The 27,952-nt window shown below is 45.1% G+C and overlaps 1 protein-coding gene across 2 annotated transcripts in view; it reads left to right on the plus strand.

Annotated features, from left to right (window-relative positions):
• The window catches only part of STAB2 (stabilin 2), a 173,283-nt gene that overhangs the window by 107,074 nt on the left and 38,257 nt on the right, over positions 1-27,952 (plus strand). For both annotated transcript variants that reach the window (XM_068971626.1, XM_068971627.1), the window contains 15 exons: positions 726-821; positions 2,282-2,477; positions 4,509-4,604; positions 10,506-10,551; positions 11,422-11,498; positions 14,942-15,067; positions 15,654-15,727; positions 16,757-16,828; positions 18,659-18,778; positions 20,997-21,044; positions 21,984-22,067; positions 22,569-22,715; positions 23,937-24,077; positions 26,100-26,159; positions 27,475-27,651. In XM_068971626.1, coding sequence (XP_068827727.1) covers positions 726-821; positions 2,282-2,477; positions 4,509-4,604; positions 10,506-10,551; positions 11,422-11,498; positions 14,942-15,067; positions 15,654-15,727; positions 16,757-16,828; positions 18,659-18,778; positions 20,997-21,044; positions 21,984-22,067; positions 22,569-22,715; positions 23,937-24,077; positions 26,100-26,159; positions 27,475-27,651 — 1,560 coding nt within the window. The remainder of the gene's footprint in view (positions 1-725; positions 822-2,281; positions 2,478-4,508; positions 4,605-10,505; positions 10,552-11,421; positions 11,499-14,941; positions 15,068-15,653; positions 15,728-16,756; positions 16,829-18,658; positions 18,779-20,996; positions 21,045-21,983; positions 22,068-22,568; positions 22,716-23,936; positions 24,078-26,099; positions 26,160-27,474; positions 27,652-27,952) is intronic.

The raw sequence follows: 27,952 nt of genomic DNA on the forward strand, positions 1-27,952 counted from the left end.
CCATATCCCAGTAGCTGGTTGAGGACAGGAGCAGGAAATGGACTTCACAGTAACACTGTTTCAAGCCTTGAGAAGTCCCACCTTCCTGATTCCCTCTATGGTTGAAGTTATAACTAACTTTCACAAAGAAACACATGACAGACTTGGGGCGTGATACACTTATCTCTGAATGAATGACCTATGTTTCTTTTAGCTGTTTATAGGAAAAAAGTGCTTCAGAGGATGCTGCAACAATTTCAAAGAGTCAACACACATGCACCTTCCATGGCACAATAGTCATTTATGACAATAACAATGCTGACTCTTCTCACTTGAATTTGCATTTACTCTTGTATAAGTCTTTGTAAACAGCCTTAATCTTGCCTCAGACCAGGCAACCATCAACCAATAAGTAAAAAGAAACCAAGCATCTTGGGAAGATGCTTTTATCCAAGATACTCTATGATTCTTCCTAACTTGAACTCATCATCTAAAAAAAAGTTCTTTATGGATTATCACTTTAAGGGATAATTATCTGCATTTTGCCATCTAGTATTCTGGCAGCCAACATTTCAATGTTGCATTTTCTTTTTTATGAAGCAGCTCCAAGAAGCCAACCCCCTCCCTTTCTAGAACATTTCAATTAGAGAGACAGCAATGTATCACCCACCCCCTTGCTTTCAGAGATTGGAAAGCTATGTCCTAACTGAAAAGCTGATATTAAGAGAATTGCTGTTATTTCACAGGGCCAAGAGACGAGGAGATGTCTCTATACCATTTATTTCATGGGTAGGCGATCCCCAGTCTTTGGGTGCCAGCCAAAGTGTGTGAAAACCGTCATTGTGAGTATAACAATTTAATAAGCCTTCTAACGATGGCAGTAATATTGAGAAATATAATCATATGCTATACTTTTCCAAGTGCCTTTGCATGGATTCTTTCTGCCATCTTGCCTTCCTTCTCATTAGTTTTAAATATTTATTTGTTTAGCTGCATCAGGCCTTAGTTGCAGCATATGAGAACTTCACTGCATCATGCAGGATCTTTCATTGTGGCACATGGGCTCTCTAGTTCTGGTGCATGGGCTGAGTTGCTCCATGATATGTGGGATCTTAGTTCCCCAACCAGGGCTTGACCCCACATCCCCTGCATTACAAGGCGGATTCTTAACCAGTGGACCACCAGGGAAGTCCCCTCATTATCTCCATTACAGTTGTCACTCAAAATAGCCAGAGTAGCACTAAAACTGAGGACAGCCCTACAAGTCAGTACACTGGTGACAGCTGCAATTTTCAGTCTCATGATGAAGAAACAGAGGGACCAGGAGGCTAAGAGGATCTTCCTGTTCTCACAAGAAAGGGAAAGAGACAGGAAATGGGCAACTCCCTAAAGCAAGAACAGGGGTGCCTGGTCATTTAGAAAAGTGGAACCCCAGGGCTAGGGACCTCTCAGCTGTGGGTTTGGAACCTGCAGGAAAATTCTCTATAACATCCTGTCCTGCTCCTTTCACGCAAGACACAGCCTCTGCCAATCCTAGAGGCCAGTGATTCAGCTCTTAAGTTGTGGAGCGTGCAGCTGCAGGAGACGTTTTAGCGCAGTCAAGAATAAAAGCAGGCCCAAACAAATAGATAATCCTGCAGGGCTTCCTGGAAATAAGACAGTCATCATAGAACATCAGAGGTCTCACCTGCCTCCCAACCTTCAGTACCAGATGAAATAGCACAACACACAGGGGCCAGGTTTGGGGATGACCAGGGCCTCTCCCAGGTGGCTCAGTGGTAAAGAATCCGCCTGCAATGCAGGAGACATGGGTTCCATCCCTGGGCCGGGAAGATCCCTTGCAGAAGGAAATGGCAACCCACTCCAGTTTCTTGCCTGGGAAATCCCATGGACAGAGGAGTCTGGCAGACTACAGTCTATGGAGTCGCAAAGAGTCGAAGACCACTTAGTGACTAAACAACAACAGGGCCCATCTGGCATCACCTACATGACTCTTTCTTCCTGCTGCCCCTCCTCCCCTCTCACTTCTCTTCACCCTCTCCTCCTGCTTGCGTTTTTCCTTCTGGTCCTTCCTAGCTCTTCGGCAGAAGCCTCCATGCTGATGCTGGCACCCGTGGAAATTGCAAGCCCCCCTGCCCCGTTCTTGGGGGATGCTGTCCCCGTCCCTTATAACCATTCCACATGGGGTCAAGGCTACGGGCATACATCAGTCCCGCCTGCAAGATGTCCACACTGTGATTGGCCACATCCAAAGGACGGCGGGATGGCCCTGTCCCCACCCAGCCTGGCCCTTCTGTTCCAGACAAGAGAATGCTGTGCGGGCTACTTTGGCCCCCAGTGCCAGCCTTGCCCAGGGAAACCTGAGGACGCCTGCTTCGGAAACGGGATCTGCTCGGATGGAGCCAACGGCACAGGCGCGTGTGAGTGTGGGCGGGGCTTCAGCGGGACGGCCTGTGAGACCTGCGCTGAGGGCAAGTACGGCGTGCACTGCGACCAAGGTGCGTACCCCACCACCACCACCAGCGGGCTCCGCAAGCCAGCCGGAAACGCAGGAGGAAAGAGTCTAAACACGTGCTCCCTAACCAGCTGGTGTCCAGGGCAGGCTGGAATCCACCCCCCACCACCTCGCCCCCACCGCCATTACCATGTGAAGGACGAGAACTTCTGTGCTGTGTAATTTGCACTGGACAGCAAGGGCAGCAACGCCAAACATTTATAGTACTGACTAACCTGCACCTACCAGCCCACTCCCATCTGCTCACTGACATTGCCCAACACTCCCGTCTTTCTGTGTTAGTCTGTGGGCCCTGGTCTCTGTGGTTACACTCAGTTTTGGACATTGTGTGATTGTTTGAAAAGCAGATCTGTGCACATTATCTCCTTTAATCCACACGGGAACCATATATACCGGAGTGTTCATGCCCCCTTTTTACAAATGAAGACTTAAGGCAAAGAGGGTGAATGACTTCCCCCAAGGTCACACCTGGTGAGTTTGAATGCACACCCTGCTCCCTCCAAAGCCTTGTTCTTGAATCAGGCCCTTTACGTGATGGTCACTCTATAGGTCCACACAGCCAGCCACATGCCTTGTGCTGTTTTTACGAAAATTGTGATCTGTTTTAGCTAAGTCACCTGCAGTCTCTCACCCTGACTTTCTTGTGCCCAGGGGCACACACTTATGAGTGGGCTGACAGGAAAGAAGGGGTTTTCTAATCCAGGATGGGAAAACAAAGCATTTTTTCTACCTTCTATTGAGAGTCATGCATGTGATCTGGCTATCACTGTTTTCTCATCAGCCAGTCCAAGCCAGACAAAAATCAGTATATAATTGAATCATTATAATTGGGCTGTATAATATGTAATTGGCATTACTGTGCTGATTTTTTCTGTGTTATATGGAAGAATTATATACCTGCATTTATGCAGGATTTCCTAACCTAGGATCCACAGATGATCCTCACAGGGTCCAGCAAACCCCCAAGGGTGAATGCTTTTTTCTGAGAAAGGCATCCTTAGCTTTCATCCAGTTCCTAAAGACACTCACCACACTGCTGCATAACAAAGGAATCAGCATTTCTTTTTTTTTTTAATTTTTATTTTTAGTTTATTTTACTTTACAATACTGTATTGGTTTTGCCATACATTGACATGAATCCACCACGGGTGTACATGCCTTCCCAAACATGAACCCCCCTCCCACCTCCCTCCCCATAACATCTCTCTGGGTCATCCCCGTGCACCAGCCCCAAGCATCCTGTATCCTGCATCGGACATAGACTGGAGACTCATTTCTTACATGATAATATACATGTTTCAATGCTATTCTCCCAAATCATCCCACTCTCTCCCTCTCCCTATGAGTCCAAAAGTCCGCTCTACACATCTGTGTCTCTTTTGCTGTCTTGCATACAGGGACATCATTGCCCTCTTTCTAAATTCCATATATATGTGTTAGTATACTGTATTGGTGTTTTTCTTTCTGGCTTACTTCACTCTGTATAATCAGCTCCAGTTTCAGCATTTCTATGTAGTCAATGAAGGCAGTGCCTCACCAGGTTTATGGGATCCTAGAGGACTTCTCTCTGAAACCTACTCTTAGGGAATAAACATGGTTCCATCCCAAGGGATGCCACATAACCTTGGCTCCTCTGATAACCTGAGCCAAGGACGCTCTCATGCTGCTTGGGTCACTGCCCCGCAGTGCTACACAGTCCCCAGAGGGTGGTCTTTGTTGAAGCACAACCTGTTTCACCATTTACCCTACTCCTATGCCCCCTGCCCTTCCTGGGAATCCAACCCCTTCCCCCACCTACCCATTAGTGACACTAATTATCTGGAAGTGGACTGGAGAATTTAAATGCACAGAAGTATAATCAATACAGTATTGTAAAGTAAAATAAAGTAAAAATAAAATTTTTTTAAAAAAAGATAGAAGTTTAAATGCACAGAAGCGAAACTTTGTAGTAAATGAAAAGTGAGTTGTTGAACACAGGTCAAAAATCTGACAGTGTGTGGCTCTTTCCACTTAGAGTGTACTTGTGTCCACGGGAGATGCAGTCAAGGACCCTTTGGTGACGGTGCCTGCGACTGTGATGTGGGCTGGCGAGGAGTGAAATGTGACAGTGGTAAGAGCTAACCTTCTGGTACTTGTGATCTGTTCTCTATTTTTTCCTCCTAAAATAGAAATGGCATCTTCGTTTCTTTCTTTGGCAATAATTCCTACTTGCAGCAAAAATAGTTTGTAAAATAAAAGCATTAAAAAGAAAATGAAAATTATTCATACTCCCAAGGCAGGGAGAAAACTATCATTAGTATTTCATATTGGCCTTCCAGCCTTTTTCTAGGTATAGACATGTGTATGGGACCATGCTCTGCACACAGTTTTGTGAGTCTCTCACTTCGCATAATACATATGATCAATATCTTTTCATGTGAATAAATACGTAGAGAAATATCTTTTTTTTTAATTTCTATATAATATCCAATTATCAGACCGTGTTAGTGGCTCAGTCGTGTCTGACTGTTTGCGACCCCATGGACTGTAGCCCACCAGGCTCCTCTGTCCATGGAATCTTCCAGGCAAGAATACTGAAGTGGGTAGCCGTTCTCTTTACCATGTTCTTAAAATTAGTTTGTTCTATAATAAACAATGCTGCAAAGACTATTTCATTCATATATATATATATTCATGCATATGTGTGTATATATTCATATATATTTGCATTTATCTTATTAATCCATTTGGTTAGTTTTCTTGAGATGGAATTTCTGAGTTAGCAGTTGGTACTTTGGGGGAAAAGTTTGCTACTTATTCCCAAGAGATTATGTCAGTTTACTACCCGCTCTCAGTAGGGTCTGAGCCGGTCCATTTTCCTGAACCCTGCCCCCTCCCACTGCACTGATGATTCCTTATGTGTCCCTATGAGAGTGATGAGAGGAGAGAAAATTTCACACAGAAAGAAGCTTATGGAAAAGCCCAAAGATGTAGGGGACCTCTGCACATCTACAGAACCACAGGATTGCAGGATGAGAGGAATATAGGGGCAAAGAGGAACGTGGAATGAGAACAGGCTAGAGATGTGGGCAGGAGTCAGGTCATGGAAGCCTAAGGGCGGCGGACCTTCTGCTGAAGCTTCCTGTTGGGAAGCCGTTCAAGGGTTTTGAGCAAGTCAGCAGTATGATGTGATCTGTGTTTTAGAAAGGTCATTCTGACACTGGACTGGAGAAATTACCCCTAGAAGCAGGTATTCAGAAAGTCCCCCTCTTCTGGGGCGGAAGCTGGAGAGGAGTCACAGGTGCCTGACAGCCCAATGAGAGCTCCAGGGATATGGAGTTATCAGAAGGAGTGTCTTTGCCCAAAACTCCAGGTGATGCTAAAAATCAGGGTAACATAGATTTCATTGAAAAGCTAAAGTTGGAAGTGTAAATGGTCTCAAGCCAAGGAGATACCCTAGAGCAGATGTAAAATGCTGGTGTGCCAAGCAAGAGTTTAGAGGGTCTGGGATAGGAAAGTAGGGAGCAATGGGGTCACATAAACAGGAAGACAGCCTGGGGGAATCCCTGAAATAGAGCAAGACAGAAGTGACAGCCAAGGATAATCAGGAGGTCATCTGTTGTATCATAGACTACCCTCGTGTGCACAGGCAGACCAACCACATTTAAAGGGACAGGGAACAACCTGGAGGCTGCACAGGTTTTCAGGAGGCAGTTAACAAAAATCTGAACCAAGGTGGTGGCCTGACTGTGGCAGGGAAAACAAAGACACTTAATTGTCAAATGAGTTAAAATCAAGAGCAAAAGGCAACTAGAGATACAGAAGAACGGAAGAGGGAGGGAGGGCTCCACTGTGTAGATGCTGGGCCAGTTCTGGAAGAGTCCAGCTTAGGGGCATGGTGCAAGAGGTAGCATGGTTTGCAGGCGGGTGGGTTTGAGGGGCGGGAGAACACCCAGGTGGAGATTCCCATGAGGTATTAGCTCACTCATTCATTCATCAGACACTTGAGCTCCCGCTGGAGGACACGGCAACGAGCAGTGTGTGTTCCCTGCCCCAGCAGCCGGCAGTCTGGGGAAGATGCGGAAGGTTTCCAGACAGTCACTGTAGAGCAGGTGTGAGTGTGTGGGTGGAAGTCTCAAGAGTGAGGCCAAGGCTGGAGACATATGTGTCATTAAGCAGGCAGAGGTGTATTTGTGCCATGAGGGGAAGAAAGCGGGGCCAACGATGAACCACCAGATTCATCTTCTTCCTGCTTTCTCTGCTGTGGAAAAAGACCCCAGTCCGCCCCCACCTGCTCACCCAGTTTGGAGCCACCCTCGCAGCCTCCCCCTGCCCTGTCCCTAGTACCGTAGGTGAACTATCTCAGCTCCTTCCTCCTGCTGCTCCTCTCACCAGCGCCCTTGTGATCCATCTCTTCGCCTTCTGTCACACTTTCCTCCATTTCATTCTTCACGCTGCTGCCACACAGAACCGTCTAAAGCATAGATGTCTTGGTCTGTTCAGGCTATAACAAAGTACCATAGACTGGCTTATAAACAAGAGAAAGTTATTTTGTTCTGGAGGCTAGCATTCAGAATCATGGCTGGGTTCTGGTGACAGCCCTCCTCTGGGTTGCAGAGGGCTGTCTTCTCACGTGGTGGCAGAAGGGGCAAGGGAACTCTCCAGGGTCTCATTTATAAGGACATTAGTGTCATTCATGAAGATTCCACACTCATGAGCTAATCACCTGGGTCCCCACCTTCAAGTGCCACCATATTGCAGATTGCATTTCAAAGTGTGGACGGGGGGAGGGGACAGAAACATCTGGACCACAGCAGTATTGCTTCCCACCCACGCCCCAGGACTTAGTGACCTGCTGTGATTCTCCGTTGCTTGCAGGAGGAGAATTTCATTGCCTATAGGAAAAACACCTTAGGAGGGTGTTCAGTTCAGTCACTCAGTCGTGTCTGACTCTTTGCAACCCCATGGACTGCAGCACGCCAGACCTCCCTGTCCATCACCAACTCCCGGAGCTTACTCAAACTCATGTCCATCGAGTCGGTGATGCCATCCAACCATCTCATCCTCTGTTGTCCTCTTCTCCTCCCACCTTCCATCTTTCCCAGCATCAGGGTCTTTTCCAGTGAGTCAGTTCCTCACATCAGGTGGCCAAAGTATTGGCATTTCAGCTCCAGCATCAGTCCTTCCAATGAATATTCAGGACTGATTTCCTTTAGGATGGACTGGTTGGATCTCCTTCCAGTCCAAGGGACCCTCAACAGTCCTCTTCAACACCACAGTTCAAAAGCATCAATTCTTTGGCTCCCAGCTTTCTTTATAGTCCAGTTCTCACATCCATACATGACTACTGGAAAAACCATAGCTTTGACTAGAGGAACCTTTATCGGCAAAGTAATGTCTCTGCTTTTTAATATGCTGTCTAGGTTGGTCATGACTTTCCTTCCAACGAGCAAGAGTCTTAACTTCATGGCTGCAGTTATCATCCACAGTGATTTTGGAGCCCAAAAAATAAAGTCTGTCACTGTTTCCATTGTTTCTCTATCTGTTTGCCATGAAGTGATGGGACTGGATGCCATGATCTTAGTGTTCTGAATGTTGAGTTTTAAGCCAACTTTTTCACTCGCCTCTTTCACTTTCATCAAGAAGCTCTTTAGTTCTTCTTCACTTTCTGCCATAAGGGCGGTATCATCTGCATATCTGAGGTTATTGATATTTCTCTCAGCAATCTTAATTCCAGCTTGTGCTTCATCCAGCCCAGCATTTCTCATGATGTACTCTGCATATAAGTTAAATAAGCAGGGTGACAGTATACAGCCTTGACGTACTCCTTTCCCAATTTGGAGCCAGTCTGTTGTTCCATGTCCGGTTCTAACTGTTGCTTCTTGACCTGCATACAGATTTCTCAGGAGACAGGTCAGGTGGTCTGGTATTCCCATCTCTTGAAGAATTTTCCACAGTTTGTTGTGATCCACACAGTCAAAGGCTTTGGTGTAGTCAATAAAACAGAAATAGATGTTTTTCTGGAACTCTCTTGCTTTTTCAAAAATCCAGTGGATGTTGGCAATTTGATCTCTGGTTCCTCTGCCTTTTCTAAAACCAGCTTGAACATCTGGAAGTTCATGGTTCACATACTGTTGAAGCCTGGCTTGGAGAATTTTGAGCATTAGTTTACTAGCATGTGAGATGAGTACAATTGTGCGGTAGTTTGAGCATTCTTTGGCATTGCCTTTCTTTAGGATTTGAATGAAAACTGACCTTTTCCAGTCCTGTGACCACTGCTGAGTTTTCCAAATTTGCTGGCATATTGAGTGCAGCTCTTTCACAACATCATCTTTCAGGATTTGAAATAGCTCAAGTGGAATTCCATCACCTCCACTAGCTTTGTTCTTAGTGATGCTTCGTAAGGCCCACTTGACTTTGCATTCCAGGATGTCTGGCTCTAGGTGAGTGATCACACCATCGTGGTTATCTGTGTCATAAAGATCTTTTTTGTATAGTTCTTCTGTGTATTTTTACCACTTCTTCTTAATATCTTTTTCTTCTGTTAGGAGAGTGTAGTACAAAGCTATTTGCCAGTTGGCACTTGCCCAGTTTTCCAAAACAGTCTGTACAAGGAGCACAATCTGTACAAGCAGCTTCAGCCTAGTAATGTAAATAAATGTTCAGTCATATTCAAAAAATTGTAATATAAGAGTGCAGAGTAAAGCGCCTCTCCACCAGACTAGATTATTCTTTGTTCGCATGCAAATCCCCCACTCCCGAGTCATGTCAGACATCGTTAATTAATCACTGCACTCTTCCCTCTGAGGTCAGATAGGGGCCCACATCCTTCTCAAAAGAGCACACCACGTGGTCTCCATCAATTAACTGAATCAAATGTCTAGAGCAGATTCCAGAGAGGGGGCCCTATAAGGTGGCTGGGATTTCAGAAACAGAACAGACAGACAGAGATTTCCAGACTCAGGGACTAGCACACGTGAAGGCACAGAATGGCAGTGCATCCGCTTAGCTCATCGGAATCTATACATGTTCCCTCTCACAGAAAACACCACCACTCTCACAGCCAGGCCTCTGTTTCAGGACCTTCTGTATAACTTGGCCAGACCTAACGAGATTTCTTTCCCAGAGGCTCTTAGCCTGAGGGACCAGCCCAGTGGGTACTTTTCCATCATCTCTAACAATTTCTTGCCAGATCCTCCCCTGCCAGGAAGTATCTGTTAGCTGGGCATCCAGGAATAAGAACATAATATTGTTCCAGGAAATTTAGGAATTAATTCAGCAAAGAGGTAGTGAGTACCTGCTGCATGCCAGGCTCTGGGCTATTTTTGCACATGCAAAACAACAACAGTAACTTAATCATAATTAGGTATTTGTTTATTTGGGCTTCCCTGGTGGCTCAGCAGTGAAGAATACACTTTGCAGTGGTGACAGGGGTTGTGGGTTTGATCCCTGGATTGGGAAGATCCCCTAGAGAAGGAAATGGCAACCCACCCCAGTATTCTTGCCTGAGAAATCCCATAGATTGAGGAGCCTGGGGAGCTACTGTCCATGGGGGTCACAAAAGAGTAGGACACATCTTAGTGACTAAACAACAACAACAAAATTTGCTTATTTATATCACTCTGTAGCAAAATGATGAAAAAAAGAATAAGGAACATAGAAAGTATAAATATTGGGTTGGCCAAAAAATTCATTTGGGACCTTCCATAAGCTCTTACAAAAACCCACATGAACTTTGTGGCCAACCCAATAAAATAGGAAATTAAACCCCGGGGAGTAGTGTACAGCCTCACCACCTAGCACGGACCTGGCACACAGGAGACACTCTATTGGTGTATTTGACCTTCAGATTTGTCTCTGAGCTTCCTAGAAACCAAGGTAAAAGAGAATTTACATGGTCACATAGTTCCCATGATGTGTACCAGTTAACTTGTGAGGAACTAAATCATTTCCTATCACCAAGTACTAAAAGAATATTCTTGAGTGAGATTTATTAAAGAAAGGCTGACAGCATTTGGTTCTCTTGTTTCAGAGATCACGAAAGACAACTGCAACGGGACCTGCCACACCAGCGCCAAGTAGGTGCCCTCTGGCCACCTTTGGAAATGATGCAAAGGGGATTTTTCCTAATAGTGTGTGTCCACCAGACCCCATCTTTAGGGAAGCAGCTTCCTGAGACCATTTCTGAGGATTTATGATAGATTTAAGTACAAAACTAAAAATGACGCCACCATCAGTTTGCCAGATCCAGCCTTCTGAACAAGCTGTCCCCTGAGCTACCTGACATGTTGGCAGAGTGCCAGTTGTTACCCCCATTCAAGCCACAGGGACCCTTTCACAGAAGCAGAGGGAGCCTGGTGGGCCTCAATTTCATCAAATCTTATTTGCAATTTGCAGCCAAACCTTCCGTCTTCATAAGTGAACTTCATATTCATAACACCCAGAGGAGCTTAATGGGTTAATTCATTAAGAATCCAGAAGCTGGAGTTAGACTTGAATCAGCCTCTGTCATTTCCACTGATTGTATAACTTTGAGTCACTTATTTAATGCCTCTAAGCCTTGCTCTCCTCATCTATAAAATGGGAAGAATGATAGACCTACCTGTTAGGGCTACTGGATATTGTGTAGGTTATGTGAAGTAATGTGTGAAGTATAGGTTTGAGCACATAGGATGCTCTCTGAAGATGGGTGGCTGCCCTCCATATCCTTGGACCAATGCCTCCATATACACACTGTGTTGTTTACCTGATAAGTGACCAGTTTTAGCTGCCCGTGGCAGGGTTGTGCTAGGGATCAACTCTTCTCCCAAGCCTTAGGGAGAACCTCTGAGTGCCTCATGGGGCAGGAGCTAGGATCCTAGGGGGAAGGGTATTGTGAGTCCCATCCAGGCGGAAGGCGGGATGTTGTGCATTTTTCTGCAAACACCACTTGCCCTTTCTCTTGGCAGCTGTCTTCTCAATCCGGATGGCACAGCCTTGTGCAAATGTGCAGCAGGGTTCCAGGGGAATGGGACCGTCTGCACAGGTAAGTAGAGAAGGAATTTGCTAGGTGGAGGGTAACCCAAGCTATAGAGAGATCTATGTTTCTGCAGACTAAATGGGCAGCTGCAGGACTTCCCTGGTGGTCCTGTGGTTAAGACTTCATGCTGCCAACACAGGGGGTGTGGATTCGATCCCTGGTCAGGGAACTAAGATCCCACATGCCATGTGATGAGGCCAAAAATAAATAAATGGACAGCTGCTACCAAGCAGTGATGGGGAACTGGATGTGGTAGGGTAGCTAATCTCATTCAGGGGCAGGACACCTACTATTCACGGATGAGATGTGTTGGTTTTGGAACGTCCGGGCCCACTGCCCTGGTTCTCTTCTCTAAGTCTTGGCCACAATTGGAATCACCTGGAGAGCTTTAAAAATCATGGATTTGGCTGACCAAGGGTGTGGCCTGGGCATGGGGACTCTGAAATGAGACACAAAGAGGCTTGAGCCCTGGTTCTTTTTCCCACTCCCCACATGGCCTTGGGTGGTCTCTAAACAACCCTTAAAGTAAACATGAAATAATGTCCCTTGTAGAGCAATTTGGGATGAAATGACCTCTCCACGTACAACAACAGAATGAGACAGCTGTCAAAAACAGCCCCGATGTTAGACTCCTTGGGTTCAAATCCATGTTCTTACAGTTTATGTTACCTGGGGACAGCTGCTTGACTGCTCTTTGCATCATTTTGTCATCTGTAAGTTGTAGGTCATAAGAGAATCTTGCTCAATGGATTGTTGGATGGCAGCATGATCTTAATTAATACCTGTGAACATTCCTGGCACAGAGCACTCGATAAATATGAGCTAACACTCTTATGGTGACCAATACATACTCAGTGCTAGAAAAAAAGTAGAAACAGCATCATTTTCTCTTGACGCTGTGTCCACGAAGGCTTCAGTCCAGATTGTGGTGGAGCTAGACAATGATCGCACCAGTTTGCTTTCTTTTTTTAATTAATTGATTAAATTTGGCCTTGCATTAGCTTTTTCTGGTTGTGGTGAGTGGGAGGTGCACAGGTTTCTCATTGTGGTGGCTTCTCTTGTTGCAGAGCACAGGCTGTAGCACATGCGGGCTTCAGTACTGTGGCACATGGGCTTAGTTGCCCTGCAGCACATGCAATCTTCTGAGCAGGGATTGGACCCATGTCCCTTGCTTTATAAAGTAGGTGGACTCTTAACCACTGGATCACCAGGGAAGTTCTCACCAATTTGCGTTCTAGACCATCTGACCCTGGGGATTGTCTCAGGTGTTCCCTGAAGTAGGATGTGTTCAACATACCAGCGGAAACAGTGGAAAGACAAATAACTGTAGTGTTTCTCTTGCCCCCTGTTTTGGGGGGAGATAGCAAAACGGGAGCTGTTATAAACAGTCCTGTCGTTAGACTCCCTGGGTTTAAATCTATGTTCTTATAGTGTATGTTACCTGGGGACAGCTGCTTGACTTCTCTTTGCATCATTTTGTCATCTGTAAGTTAATATAATGCTCAATATTTCTATAAAACCTTACATTATCCAAACCTGCACATAAGCGTGTATGGGTATGCCCCAGAATTCATACTAATTAAGTCGTTTGTCTAAAGTCACATGGTGAATGAAGGGCAAGCCAGGACTCATTCGCACACCTTGGGACTCCAGATCTTGGATCCACTTTGAATTGATTTCTGTATACATGCCTGTGTCCTCAGTTGCTCCAGTCTGTCCGACTCTGTGTAACCCTATGGACTGTAGCCCACCAGGCTCCTCAGTCCATGGGATTCTCCAGACAAGAATACTGGAGTAGGTTGTCATGCCCTCCTCCAGGGATTGTCCCCACCCGGGGATCGAACCTGTGTCTCCTGCTTTACAGGTGGATTCTTTACCACTGAACCATCAGAGAAGCTCTTTTGTATATATAGTGAGGTCCAAATTCATTCTTTCACATATGGATATCTAATTGTCTCAGTATCAGTTTTTGAAAAGATCATTCTTCCTGTGATGGAAATAACATATTGGCACCTTTGTGGCAAATCAGTTGACCACAGATGTTTGAGTTTATTTCTAGACTCTTAATTCCATATGGATCCTTCTGCCAGTTCCACCCTGTCTTTATTACTGAAGCTTTGTAGTAAGTTTTGAAATTAGGGAGTGTGAGTCCTCCAACTCTGCTCTTTTTTTTTAAAGATTGTTTTGACTGTTCTAGGCCCTTTGAATTTATATACGAGTTTTAGGATAATCTTGTCAGTTTATGCAAAAAATCAACTGGGATTTTGACAGATTGCCTTTAATCTGTAGATCAGATATAGGGAGTAATGCCACCTTAACAATATTAATTATCTCCATCAATGAACATGGAAGGTCTTTCTATTATTTAAAAATAATAATAGGTCATCTTTTATTTCTTTCCACAATGTTTGTAGTTTTCAGAGTGTTTTATAGTTTGTTAATGGAGTCCATCTTTTGATGCTATTGTAAGTGGAATTGTTTTCTTAATTTCATTTTCAGTTTGCTCATTGCTATGGTCTAGGAGTACAATTGACTTTTGACTGTTGATCCTGTGGCCTACAATATTGTTGAATTCAATGATTCGCTCTAATTCTTTTTAGTGGGTTCTTCAGGACTTTCCATAGCACATGATGTTACCTGCAGACAGAAACGCCGTTACATCTTTTCTAATCTGATGCCTTTTGCTTCTTTCTTGCCTGATTGCCCTGACCAGAACCTTCATCCAACACAGTGTTGAACAGGAGTGGTAAGAGCAGGCCTACTTGCCTTATTCCCAATCAGGGGAGGAAGCGTCTGGTCTGCCATCACTAAGCGTGACCTTAGCTGTGGGCTTTTCATAGGTGAAAAATGTCCTTTATCAGGGTAAGGAAGTTGCCTTCTATTCCTAGTCTGTTGAGTGTTTTTATCATTAACAATATGGAATTTTGACAAGAGGCTCCGCTCCTTATACCAGGATGATTGTGTTTTTGTCTTTCATTCTGTTGCTGTGCTCTATTACGTTCATTGACTTGGGGGATGTTAAACAATTGTATTCCTATATTAGTACCTCTTTCTTACAGTAAGTAATCACATTTATATATTTCTAAATTTGACCTGCAAGTATTTTCTTGAGGATATTGAATCTATATTCATGAAGGATATTAGTCTATAGTTGTTTTGTGATAGTTTTGCCTGGTTTTGGTATCAGAGTAATACTGGCCTCATAGAATGAATTGAGAAGTCTTCCCTCCTCTTTCAGTTTTTAGGAGAGCATGTGAAATTTTGGTATTTATTAAATGTTTGATAGAATTCACCAGTGACATCTGGTGCTTTGCATTCTTTTGAATTATCTATGTTTAATCCAATGCCTGCCAGTTTGAAGTAACTTCTATTTCTCAGTCACTCAAGTAAAAACACATCAATTTTCCCCCTCCTCCTCTACTGCTCTGTGTCATCTTTCTCTTCTATAGCAATCCATGCCTGTGAGATCAGCAATGGAGGTTGCTCTGCCAAGGCTATCTGCAAAAGAACCACCCCAGGAAGCCGAGTGTGTGTGTGCAAGGAAGGCTATACTGGCGATGGCATCGTGTGCATAGGTAGGTACCACCTCTCACCTGCGATTTCCAACTGCCTTTAGTTTTGACCCCTCGGTCAAGGTGCTGTCTGATCCCTCCACTTGTTTTCCATTTACTTGTTTTCCCTTGGCTGCTTAAAAGCAATCAGCTAGGAAACGCTTTCACACCAAGCAGACATCCTGCTTGCCATCAAAATGTCCTCCTAAATTGAGCATCTACTGATGATTCTTCTCTGAGCCAATTACACTGTGATGGTTACAAATGTGTTTTTTTTTTTAATTCCTACATGCCTTCATTCATAACATGCTGAATTAGACTCCAAAATTCTATTATTCCAAGTCCTTGGCTGCAAACACTCATATTCATTCAATAGAGGGACAGAGTCAAGCCTGCAGATACGCCTCTGCTGGCACAGTCCTGTCCCAGAGGAGGCAGTTTTGAGAAACCACAGCCAGCACCCTCCCTGTTGGGTTATTTCAGCCACAGAGTTGCCAAGAAAACTGACTCACACCTTGACACCTGCTCTGCTTGGTTGGATCCATCGAGATGCCTTTACTTAAAAATAAGGCTCAATTCTTATGCCAGGGGTGGGATTTTTGTTTTAAAGAGATCAACCCCTGCTTGGAGAACCATGGTGGCTGCCACAGGCATGCAGAGTGCACACAGACAGGACCCAACCAGGTGAGCTCTGCCTCTCTGGGGGGCTACATTTTCCTAGGAGCAAATTCCTGCAGATACAGACCCAGGCCTGAGGGAGAGGGGCTGAGAACAGGCCTCTAGGGAGCAACAGGATGAAATAAATACATTAGAGGAAATTCTGAAACAATTCCCCTAGAGATGGTTGTTTTGGAAAGAAGAGGAAGGTGGGAGGAGCAGGGAACAAAGGGTTCGTGGGGGAAAGGCCTTTCCTACAGTGGGGATTCCCTGGTAGCTCAGCTGGTAAAAAATCCACCTGTAATGCAGGAGCCCCCAGTTCAGTTCCTGGGTCAGGAAGATCCCCTGGAGAAGGGTTAGACTACCCACTCCAGTATTCTTGGGCTTCCCCAGTAGCTCAGACAGTAAAGAATCCTCCTGTAATGTGGGAGACCTGGGTTCAATCTCTGGGTTAGGAAGATCCCCTGAAGGAGGGCTTGGCAACCCACTCCAGTATTCTTGCCTAGAGAATCCCTATGGACAAGAGGAGCCTGATGGGCTACAGTCCATGGGGTCACAAAGAGTTGGACCCAACTGAGTGACTAACACAGCACAGTGCAGTGGGAAGAAGTGGGCATGTGCAAACACCAGATGGCTCCAGAAACATGAAGTTCTCCAGCCATGCTCTCCTTTCCTTCAGCTTTCTGATGCCCAGAATCTTACCATTTTTCTTGGGCTTGAGCCTCTGAAATACATGTACAACAGCAGAAGATAATGGTTTTAAGCCCTCTCTCGGTCATATACTCCCCAGCGCTGTGGCTGATGCATTGCCTCCCTAGGGAGAAGGTTAGGGGAGGCGGGAGCGTGTGAGGACTCCACATAAAGAAGGGGAGGGGTTGAGGGGCGAAAAGACTCAGGTGGGGAAGCTGGAGGCTCAGGACCCCGACTCTGCCTCCCTCAGTCCCTGTCACACTGTGAGCAAGCAGGAAAGGGTGCATCAGAAACTGGATGGGTGATGGAGTGAGAGCCAGCAGGACCTGTCTGTGAAATGCCCCGTTCTGCCTTCTCCCTGGACAGGCCGTCTGTAACTGTTTGCCGAAGTACACTGGAGATGGGAAGGCCTGCACCCTCATCAACGTCTGCTTGACCGTGAGTACAGCCCCCTCCCTGCATCGAGGGTGCCGTGTTGAGGTGGCCTCCATCAGAGCTGCTTCTGGGCCATTTCTTCCTCGTGTCCCAGTTGCAGAGTGGGAGACACTGCAGTCTCTGCCTCCGTCTTCATGTGGCCTCACTTCTGTGTCTGGGTTTCCTCTTCCAGTGAGGATGCTAGTGGACTTAAGACCCCCTGGTTAATCTAGGACATTGCATCTGCAAAGACTCTTTTTTCTAAATTAGGTCCCATTCACAGAGACCAGGGCTTAGGATGTAGACATAGCTTAGGGGGGCACATAATTCAACCCACCCCAGAGCGGGAGGAGAAGGGGTCTCTGGCCCCAGTCACAGAACGAGCGCATGGCAGAGTCAGAACTTGAGGCCCTGTCTGTCTGACTCACAGGCCACACCCTTGACCACTTCCTGTGCTTGTTCCTCCACGAGGCTCTGATCCCTAGCAGAGGCCCAGCTCATACACCTTCCCTCCTCATCCACATGTCTGCCCACCTGAGGGCCTTCTGCAGGCATGAAAACAGCACAGATAGTCCGTAATTAAAGCCCCTTCTCTCCAGGCGAGGTCCCTACTGTCCCCCGTGATGGTCTGTCTACTCTACACCGACCGCCTTCTGGCTGCTGACTATGACTTTTCTATCATGGATTAGAGTTTAGCTTTCAGCTGAGAAGTGTCAAACAAGATTGATGCCTTTCTAGTTAACTCCTGGGTGCTGATAAACTTCCCATTTGGCAACTCTGGACTGATCTCTTCAGGGCTGGACATCTGCTGGGATGGACTTGCCATCTTGAGATATGGGCACACCTCAGAGACATTGTGGCTTTGGTTCCACACCACCAAAATACAGTGACTGTTACAAGAAAGCAAGTCACAAGAATTTTTGGTGTCCCAATACATATAAAATTTATATTTACACTATATTGAAATCTGTTAAGTATGCAATAACATTATGTCTAAAAAATACAATGTATGTAAGCCAACCATACTTCAATTTTAAAAAGAAGACATTAAGAGTTAAATAAATAAATAATGTAGTGGGTTGCCCAGAAAGTTCATTTGGATTCACTCGTGACATCTTATGGAAAAGCCCAAATGAACTTTTTGGCAAACTCAATACATACCTTAATTTAAAAAAACACTTCATTACTAAACATTGATAACCATCATCCAACAACACAAAGTCATCACAAACCTCCAATCTGTAAAAATCACAGTACCTGCAGAGTCCAGTAAAATGAGGCATGTCTGTGTAAGGCTGGGTCAGTAGGATGACTCTTACAACTTTAGGAAGATGGAACACAGATTCAGGAAAAGGGCAAATTATGCAAACCAGTCAGTTCGGTCGCTCTGTCATGTTCAACTCTTTGCGACTCCATGGACTGCAGCACACTAGGCTTCCCTGTCCATCACCAACTTCCGGAGCTTACTCAAACTCATGTCCATCGAGTTGGTGATGCCATCCAACCATCTCATCCTCTGTTATCCCTTTCTCCTCCTGCCTTCAGTCGTTCCCAGCATCAGGGTCTCTTTTCCAATGAGTCAGTTCTTCGCATCAGGTGGCCAAACTATTGGAGCTTCAGCATCAGTCCTCCCAATGAATATTCAGGACTGATTTCCCTTAGGATTGATTGGTTTGATCTCCTTGCTGTCCAAGGGACTCTCAAGAGTCTTCTCCAACACCACAGTTCAAAAGAAACCAGTCAGACTGTAAGACAAAAAGTGAATGTCAATACAGAATTGCTTTGTGAGCATTGGCAGGGCTGGCAAGCTAACTGGTCTGATTTCTATCCCCCACTCCTTGGAAATTTTACCAGAATAATGGCGGCTGTAGTGAATTTGCTATCTGCAACCACACTGGACAAGACGAAAGGACTTGTACTTGCAAACCAAACTACATTGGGGATGGGTTTACCTGCCGTGGCAACATCCATCAGGTAATGCAAGGCATGTTTCTGTAAAGGGAACTCCACTTTCCTCCTTGTGTGAAGAATCTAAGGCACTGAGAAGGGTGCAAGAGTTTTGTTCCATATAAAATTAAAATGTGAGGGAGGTCCCTGGAGGGACCTGGAGGTCCAGTGGTTAAGACTTTGCACTTCCATCACAGGGTTTGATCCCTGGTCTGGGAACTAAGACCCCACATGCCACATAGTTCAGTTCAGTCACTCAGTCGTGTCTGACTCTTTGCAACCCCATGGACTGCAGCACGCCAAGCCTCCCTGTCCATTGCCAACTCCCGGAGTTTATTCAAACTCATCTCCATTGAGTCAGTGATGCCATCCAACCATCTCATCCTCTGTGTCCTCCTGCCTTCAATCTTTCCCAGCATCAGGGTCTTTTCCAATGAGTCAGTTCTTTGTATCAGGTGGCCAAAGTATTGGAATTTGAGCATCAGTCCTTCCAATGAATATTCAGGACTGATTTCCTTTAGGCTGGACTGGTTGGATCTCCTTGCAGTCCAAGGGACTCTCAACAGTCTTTTTCAACAACACAGTTCAAAAGCATCAATTCTTCGGCGCTCAACTTTCCTTATAGTCCAGCTCTCACATCCATACATGACTACTGGAAAAACCATAGCTTTGACTAGATAGACCTTTGTTGGCAAAGTAATGTCTCTGCTTTTTAATATGCTGTCTAAGTTAGTCTTAACTTTTCTTCCAAAGAGCAAGCGTCTTTTAATTTCATGGCTGCAGTCACCATCCGCAGTGATTTTGGAGCCCAAAAAATAGTCCATCACTGTTTCCATTGTTTCCCCATCTATTTGCCATGAAGTGATGGGGCCAGATGCCATGATGTTAGTTTTCTTAATGTTGAGTTTTAAGCCAACTTTTTCACTCTCATCTTTCACTTTCATCAAGAGGCTCTTTAGTTCTTCTCTTTCTGCCATAAGGGTGGTATCATCTGTATATCTGAGGTTACTGATATTTCTCCCGGCAGTCTTGATTCTAGCTTGTGCTTCATTCAGCCCAGTGTTTCTCATGATGTACTCTGCATAAAAGTTAATTAAGCAGGGAGACAATATACAACCTTGACATACTCCTTTTCCTATTTGGAACCAGTCTGTTGTGCCATGTCCACTTCTACATGTTCCCTGTCCACACAGCATGGCCAAAATGTAAAACAAACAAACAAAACTATAAAACATGAAAACTTTATCTTCCCATGAGAATTCACTTGATCTGGCATGCAGTGATTCAGATTAACAGTTCTCAAGTCAGAAAATGCCTGGGTATGAATTCAGCTCAGCCAGTTATTATGGTAATGTGGCTTTAGGCAGATTATATCACCTCTTTGTGATATAGCTGTTTTCTAGCCTTTAAAAGAAAATAATGGTAGCATTCCCAGCGAGTTGTTATAGGATTTCAATGAGACAACGTGTGTAGCAGGCACAGAGTACACAGTAACTCAAACGCATGACCATGATGTAGGCTGTTGGTGTGTGTGTGTGTGTGTGTGAACATACCTGAGCATCTGTACTTGGTGGAGAGATGCTTGGATGTGATACCTGTAGACGTCTACCTATTATAAAATGAACATCCTGTTATTTGGTTTAAAGAGGGATCAGAGCATTCTGGCTGATTCAAATATTCTTGTTAGTAGAGAAAATAAATCTGCCATAAACCTATGACAGATTTTTCTAATACTTGAACTTTCAGAAATGCTCTTAAAGTTCAGGTACTTCTATAACTGGCTGAACCTCTCCATGGTAAATCAGATGGTGACTCCAGGAAGCTTTGAGAACTCACAGTATATCCACACTGTCATTCTGAACATCAGTCACGAGCCTACAGGTGAGACTTGTTTAAGAGGCCTGCCCTGGCAGTGCATTCGTGCATGCTCAGTCACTCAGTTATGTCAGACTCTTTGCGACCCCATGGACTGTAGCCCATAAGCAGGCTCCTCTGTTCCTGGGATTTCCCAAGCAAGAATACTGAAGTAGGTTGCCATTTCCTACTCCAAGGTATCTTCCCAACCCAGGGATCGAACCCACATCTCCTACATTGGCAGGCAAAGTCTTTACCACTGAGCCACCTGTTAAGCTCTAAAAAGATGGTAGATTCTCTCAATCTTGGAGAAATTGCCCTGTGATAACCCTCTATTGTTCTTGTGTTTGATTCACAGCCATTAAGTGGACCTTTTTGTCTTTGTTTCCAGGAGCTTCCCAAGAATCCAAAAACATCTCAGTTTTACTTCCAGTTGCTGGTAAGAATGTGTATGTATGTCAAACTAGAAGAATTGAGTCTCAAACCCCTGGTGTGGGTTAAAGATATGAGATTAAATCTGTAACATCTGGAGTAGGTAAAGATAGAAGACAGTCCTGGAAACTACATTTCTGCAATACTCTCTGTGTTGGTCATTTGTGAATTTCTCAGGCCCCAGGTGGACAGCACACGAGTGGAATAAAGGTTGCCTTTGCCCGTTGCACATGTGAAAATGTATTTTATGAAAAAACTGCCATCCAACCCGTTGAGACAAGAAGCATTACTAGGGCAATCAGCTAACTCTTTGGGTGAAAATATTAAGTTAAATCTTTCTGCTTCTCATACATCAGAATACAGTCCAGAGATATTCAAGAAAAAGAATAAAAATCTAGAAGAGTAAAATCTAGAAGAAAATATAAGTAACCATAGGTCCTCAGCCTTGGCAAGAACACAGAACAGTTGAGTAAATTGTCATATTACTTACATTTGCATTCTTATCTCAACCATAGAAAACATTTAGTGTGTGAAAGAGACACACTGGCAAAAAGTTATCTGGAAATAACAGGCAACTTTCTAGGTGGTGGGATTATGGGTAGTTATTTTCTTTTTTATACTTTATTTTCAAATCTTTCATACCAGTCAACGTATGTCATTCTACAACCAGATAAAAATGAACATTATTTCCATGTCTAAGGAAGTGGGTGATTCTGAATCTAAGGCTAAATGAAACACAAGTCTCCCCATTCAGTTTTTCTCTCCCCTCTGCCATCGTGTACTCTCTCTCTGTTATTTGCCTGAGCCCCTGCTTTTACTTATGTTAGGTATTGGGTTGGCCGAAAAGTTCATTTGGGTTTTTCCATACGACGGTACAAAAAAGCTTGAATGAACTTTTTGGCCAACCCAATACATGGCATGTGGCCCCCACTTGCCTTCCCCACAGGAACATTCTGTGCGAGACCTGATTGGCCCTGGCCCCTTCACCGTCCTGGCACCTTTATCTGCAGCCTTTGATGAGGAATCCCAGGTAAGCATGAAGCTAGAGTCAGGTAGGTAGAAGAGCTTTGGGACTGGAACACAATCTTTGGGCATTACCCTGGAACCAACACGAAAAACATTTCTAAACAGGAGATTTAGAATCAGCTGGAGGTGACCAGCAATGAAAGGGGTTGCCTGTCAGTGTGGGAACCCCCATCAGGAGAAGCATTCAAGGGGATTTGGGGTCACCACTAGCAGAGACTTCTAGAGGACATCCCTAAATAGGGTAGGAGGTTGGGAAAGACCAACCATTCTTAAATAATTTAAACCCTGATAGATACCCCTCCAAAAAAAAAAAAGGAATGCTAGATTAATGGGATATAAATAGGTTCTTTTCTTGCAGAATTTATCAGAGGCTTTACTGTCTAACATTCACTTGGACTCTTCATGCTGGATTATCCATTAATATGTAATAATGTAGCAAGCATTTATTGAATGTTTCCAACCAGAGGGCTGCTAGCTCTGGCTGGAACCCTCGGATCTATTGCAGATTAAGGACTGGGACAAAGGGGGCCTGATGCCCCAGATTCTTCGGTATCACGTGATCGCCTGCCACCAGCTGCTTCTGGAAAACCTGAAATTGACCCCAAATGCTACTTCTCTCCAAGGGGAGTCACTTGTCATCTCCGTGTCTCAGGTAGGGGAAGCCACTTCAGGAAGGTGCTCATTTTCCTTGGGCCCTCTCTCCTTCCTCTTCTTTAGAGCAATAAGAGTAATAATAATAACAACTAACGCATGTGGGAATGACTGCTCTATGCCGGCTACTGTCCTAAGTGTCTGATGTGTGTGTGCTAAGTCACTTCAGTCATGTCCGACTCTTTGAGACACACGGACTGTAGCCTGCCAGACCCCTCTGACCATGCGATTTTCCAGGCAACAATACTGGAGTGGGTTGCCATGCCCTCCTCCAGGGGATCTTCCCACCCAAGAATCAAACCTGTGTCTCCTATGACTCCTGCACTGCAGACAGATTCTTTATCCCTGAGCCACTGGGGATATGTACTAACTGATTTAATCCTCAGAATCCCATAATGTAGATATTATTATTTTCCTCAATTTAAAAATTAGGAAACTGAACTCAGGTTAAGTAGCTTTTCCAAGGTCTCACAGCAAGTAAATATTAATATTAGAGCTGGAATTGAAACTCAGAGGCAAGGCAGCTTCAGATGGTCAAGAGAACTGCTTTCACCAGTAGCTGGGGAGGGATGAAAGCTTTTGTTCAAATCCTTGACCATACTGATGCCTTCCCTCACCACAAAAAGAAACACATGGTAACTATGGAATTCATGACAAAGGGAAAAAGTATGTGGTGGGATCAGAAGAGGGGTTGCTAGAGAAGACATCTGAAAGAGAAGCCAATTTTGATCAGCTTATTATTTCATATTGGAGAATCACAGTGAAATAACTGTTTTGGTTAATTATTCAGTCGCTGAGTTGTGTCTGACTCTTTGCAACCCCATGGATTGCAGTATGCCAGGCTTCCCTGTCCTTCACTGTCTCCCAGAGTTTGCTCAGACTCATGTCCATTGAGTCAGTGATGCCGTCCAACCATCTCATCCCATCACCCACTTCTCTTCCTGCCCTCCATCTTTACCAGCATCATGGTCTTTTCCAATGAGTTGGCTCTTCGCATCAGGTGGCCAAAGTACTGGAGATTATTTGCTATTAACTTCTCCCAGTGAAAATTATATTCTTGATATATGCTTAAGTAATTTGGATCTTCAGATTTTGCTCACAGCTCTACTTGAACATTCACTGTCATGATTTAATATGTTCACAGAATATTTTGCAAGAAGTGATTTTGTGTCTATTTCTCTTTGTGCCCATTTCCTCTTTTTTCTTTTTTGGTTGATTTCAGGACATGGTGTTGATAAATAATAAAGCCAGGATCATATCCAGTGATATCATCTGTACAAACGGAATCATCCACATCATAGATAAACTGCTGTCTCCCCAAAACTTGCTTATCACCCCTAGAGATGCCTCTGGAACAATTCTGGTGGGTGAACTCATTGTCAGATTCTCAGCATGGAGTGACTCATAAGATGTAATTTATTATCTCAGTCCTGCTTTTGAGGCATTGTTCAAGACAGTTAAATTTTGCTGCTTCAGTCTCAAGTTACTATTAAAAACCTCACTGGGGCTTCCTTGGCAGTTTAGTGGTTAAGACTCTGCACTTTCACAGAAGGAGATGCTGGCTTCGATCCCTAGTCAGAGAAATAAGATCCCACAAGCCACATGTCACGCTACCCCCCCAAAAAACAAAATCTCATTAATACTGTTCTTGCGTGCATGCTAAGTCACTTCAGTCATATCCAACTCTTTGCAACCCTATGAACTGTAGCCCGCCAGGCTCCTCTGTCCATGGGATTCTCCAGGCAAGAATTCTGGAGTGGGTTGCCATGCCCTCCTCCAGGGGATCTTCTCAAACCAGGAATCGAGCCTGAGTCTTTTATGTCTCCTGCATTGGCAGGCAGGTTCTTTACCAGTAGAGTCACCTGAGAAGCCCATAAGAAATACTATTCCTCAGTTCATTTCAGTCGCTCAGTCGTGTCCGACTCTTTGCGACTCCATGAATCGCAGCACGCCAGGCCTCCCTGTCCATCACCAACTCCCAGAGTTCACTCAAACTCACGTCCATTGAGTCCGTGATGCCATCCAGCCATCTGATCCTCTGTCGTCCCCTTCTCCTCCTGCCCCCAGTCCCTCGCAGCATCAGAGTCTTTACCAATGAGTCAACTTTTTGCATGAGGTGGCCAAAGTGTTGGAGTTTCAGTTTTAGCATCATTCCCTCCAAAGAACACCGAGGACTGATCTCCTTTAGAATGGACTGGTTGGATCTCCTTGCAGTCCAAGGGACTCTCAAGAGTCTTCTCCAACACCACAGTTCAAAAGCATCAATTCTTTGGCTCTCAGCTTTCTTCACAGTACTATTCCTAGTAAGAAGTAAATAGGTGAAAGACTATTTTAAATAGTTGAATGGATTTTGTAAATTATTCCTTAGTTTCCACAAGGGCAGGTTGTGCATAGATTTGGAAGATGGAGAAATTACATAGATGGATGATAACGATGATGAGAGAGATGATAGATAGATGAGCCACAGGTAGGTAGGCACATAGGTAGACAGACAGATAGACAGACAGATACCATTAAAACTAAGAAAGTGAAAGTGAAAGTGAAAGTGAAGTCGCTCAGTCATGCCCGACTCTTTGCGACCCCATGGACAGTGGCCTGCACCAAGCTCCTCCGTTCGTGGGATTCTCCAGGCAAGAGTACTGGAGTGGGTTGCCATTTCCTTCTCCAGGGAATCTTCCCGACCCAGGGATCGAACCCAAGTCTCCCACATTGTAGAGAGATGCTTTACCGTCTGAGCCACCAGGGAAGTAAACATTTTCTCAATGGACAGAAAAGACACTTTCAACTTTTTTGTTACTTATTAGTGTTGGGTTCTCATTGCAGACAGCTGAATCCACTGTATCTCATTTAAATAGAAAGGAGTTTCTAAGGATGTTAAGTATATCACCAAATCTCTTGGAAAGCAAGAGAGCCTAATTCAGACACTACACAGCTGGGGACAAAGCAGCCGGGGCACTTGTGAAGGGAGGACACCTGACTCCCCCACAGGGCCGTTCAGAACCAGCTCTGCCCGTGCCCTCTGTCTCTGGCCCCATCACTAGGAGACAAGAGTCTGCACACCACATGCCTCCAGCCCTGTGACCATCAGGACATCTAATAGCCCTGCTAGCAGCCACCACCTCCTCGTGTCGTGTCTTTCTGCCTATAAGTTTTGCACATGCACTTCTGCTTGGGGGATCCCATACCACATGTGGGACTCTAGCTGCAGGGCAGTCTGGGAAAACGTAGTGCGTAGCCATCCAGCCCCTGTGATACGGAAAGGCAAGCGTACAACCTACAGAGCCTCCTGTTATCTTCCCCTCATTTTATTCAGTTGAGCTTTTGTTAAAGTGCTTTGTGAACTGTACGAATAAAAGTTTCATTCCCATTCTTACTATCTTTGCAGCAAAATCTTACGACAGTGGCCATGAACCACGGCTATGGCAAATTTAGCAACTTGATTCAGGTAAAAGCCTTGGAGAAAAGTTGCCTCGGAGGGTGTAACCTACCTAACGGGGTTTGGTTTTTTGTCTGTTACGTAGTTTTTGTTTGCGGCACTAGCCAGCTGTTGTGGGGTTTTAAGGAAGTCTAATGTTCTGGAGAACAAAGTCATGCTCTGCCACTCCATCCCCCAAATGTTTCCTCGCTGAGTTGGAAGTTAAAGTATTTGAGGCTAGAGTGAGGAAAAGGAATTAGGATGTGCCCATTCCTAAAAGAGGGGCTTCATGTCTGGAATGATCACCCCCTTTACTGAGATGGGGAAGCTGAGAGGCAAAGATGGGAAATCTCTGCCCATTAGACAGGCAGAAATTACATTTCAAACCACATTTTTCTGACATCAGAGACAAGTCCCACGAATTGTGTAGAGAAACTTCTTGTTCAAAGATTTCAGAGAATAATCAGGAAGGAGCAGGTTCTTCCACGACCTCCTCCACCACTTACCCCAGCAGTCTCAGGAGGTCTCTAAGAACCCTAGGGTCCCCATAGCACAGACTGCAAACCTCTGTGCAGACCAGCAATTTCCAAAGGGGTCTGGGGCTTGGACTCTCTGGGGAGCTTTTTAGAAAAGGAGATTGCAAGGTGCTCATAATAAGACTCTCCAGTGGTGTTACAGACCAGTATCTTTGCCTACCCACCCACTCCCTAAACCTTCTAGTGCCCCCACCCCTGGACATCGGGTCTGCTTGAACACAAGCTTTTATAGCAAGTTAAAAGGCTCTCTGGGTCTCAAAAAGAGGGGATCATAAAGCACTTCATAGGGTCATTGGGAAAACTACAAGGAAAAATGTGTATGATGTACAAGAAAAAATGTAGAAGATTCTCAGAATGATTCTTTGCCAGTCACCTGGCAATTTCTTTTTTGAGTCTATGTGATCTAGAAATCCTCTAAATAGATACAAGTATCTCAATATTGTATAGGTTTCACATTTTTAAAGGAAATATGGGGAAAGTGCTACGTGGGTCTTCCAGAAATTAAAATGTTTGGACGAGAGTAGTGGCGAAAAAAGAGTCTTGCTAAAGTGTGTTTCCCTATTAACAAAGCCCAGAATTGGCTTTTCTGTTTTACTTTCTAAGAAAATCAGAGTCAGAATGACAGGAGTGTGAAGAAGGCCTCCAGTTTCAGGCTGAATCTCGCTTAAACTAGCCGAAGGCCTGAGAAGCCCCATGGCGGCGGGCACAGAGAGGGCCCCAGGCTGGCTTTTGCTCTGGCCCTTGGGTTCCAGAGCCAGGGCTTCTTGGCTGGGCTTTGGGTCGCACCTGACCAACTCCTTGTGTTTCAGGACTCCGGCTTGCTGAGCGTCATCACAAACCCCATCCACACCCCAGTCACACTTTTCTGGCCCAGTGACCAAGCTCTCCAAGCCCTGCCCCGTGAACAACAGGATTTCCTGTTCAACCAAGACAACAAGGACAAGCTGAAGGAGTACTTGAAGTTCCATGTGATCCGAGACGCCAAGGTATTCTGTTTTCACACAGACGGGAACGGCAAGGTTGGCCTCGAGGTGATCAAATCCAGGAATTGTCTTTACCTCTCAGCCCCCGTGGTGTTGGGAGGTCTGAGCATCCCCTGCCCCCGCTGTGTCCTCCTCTGGCTGCTGTGGGGAACTGGCCACAGGAGTACAGCTCATCCGGTTCTGTTTCTCCCCCGCCATTGCTCTATTTCCCCTAACTTTAACCAATACTCAAAAGCATCCTTCCCCTCTTCTGCCGCAGACCAGCTCCCTCCCTTCCCTAGTTCACAAGGCAAAGTGTCTCTTG

The sequence above is a fragment of the Capricornis sumatraensis genome, chromosome 4, assembly GCF_032405125.1.
Source record: "Capricornis sumatraensis isolate serow.1 chromosome 4, serow.2, whole genome shotgun sequence".
Lineage (NCBI taxonomy): Eukaryota > Metazoa > Chordata > Mammalia > Artiodactyla > Bovidae > Capricornis > Capricornis sumatraensis.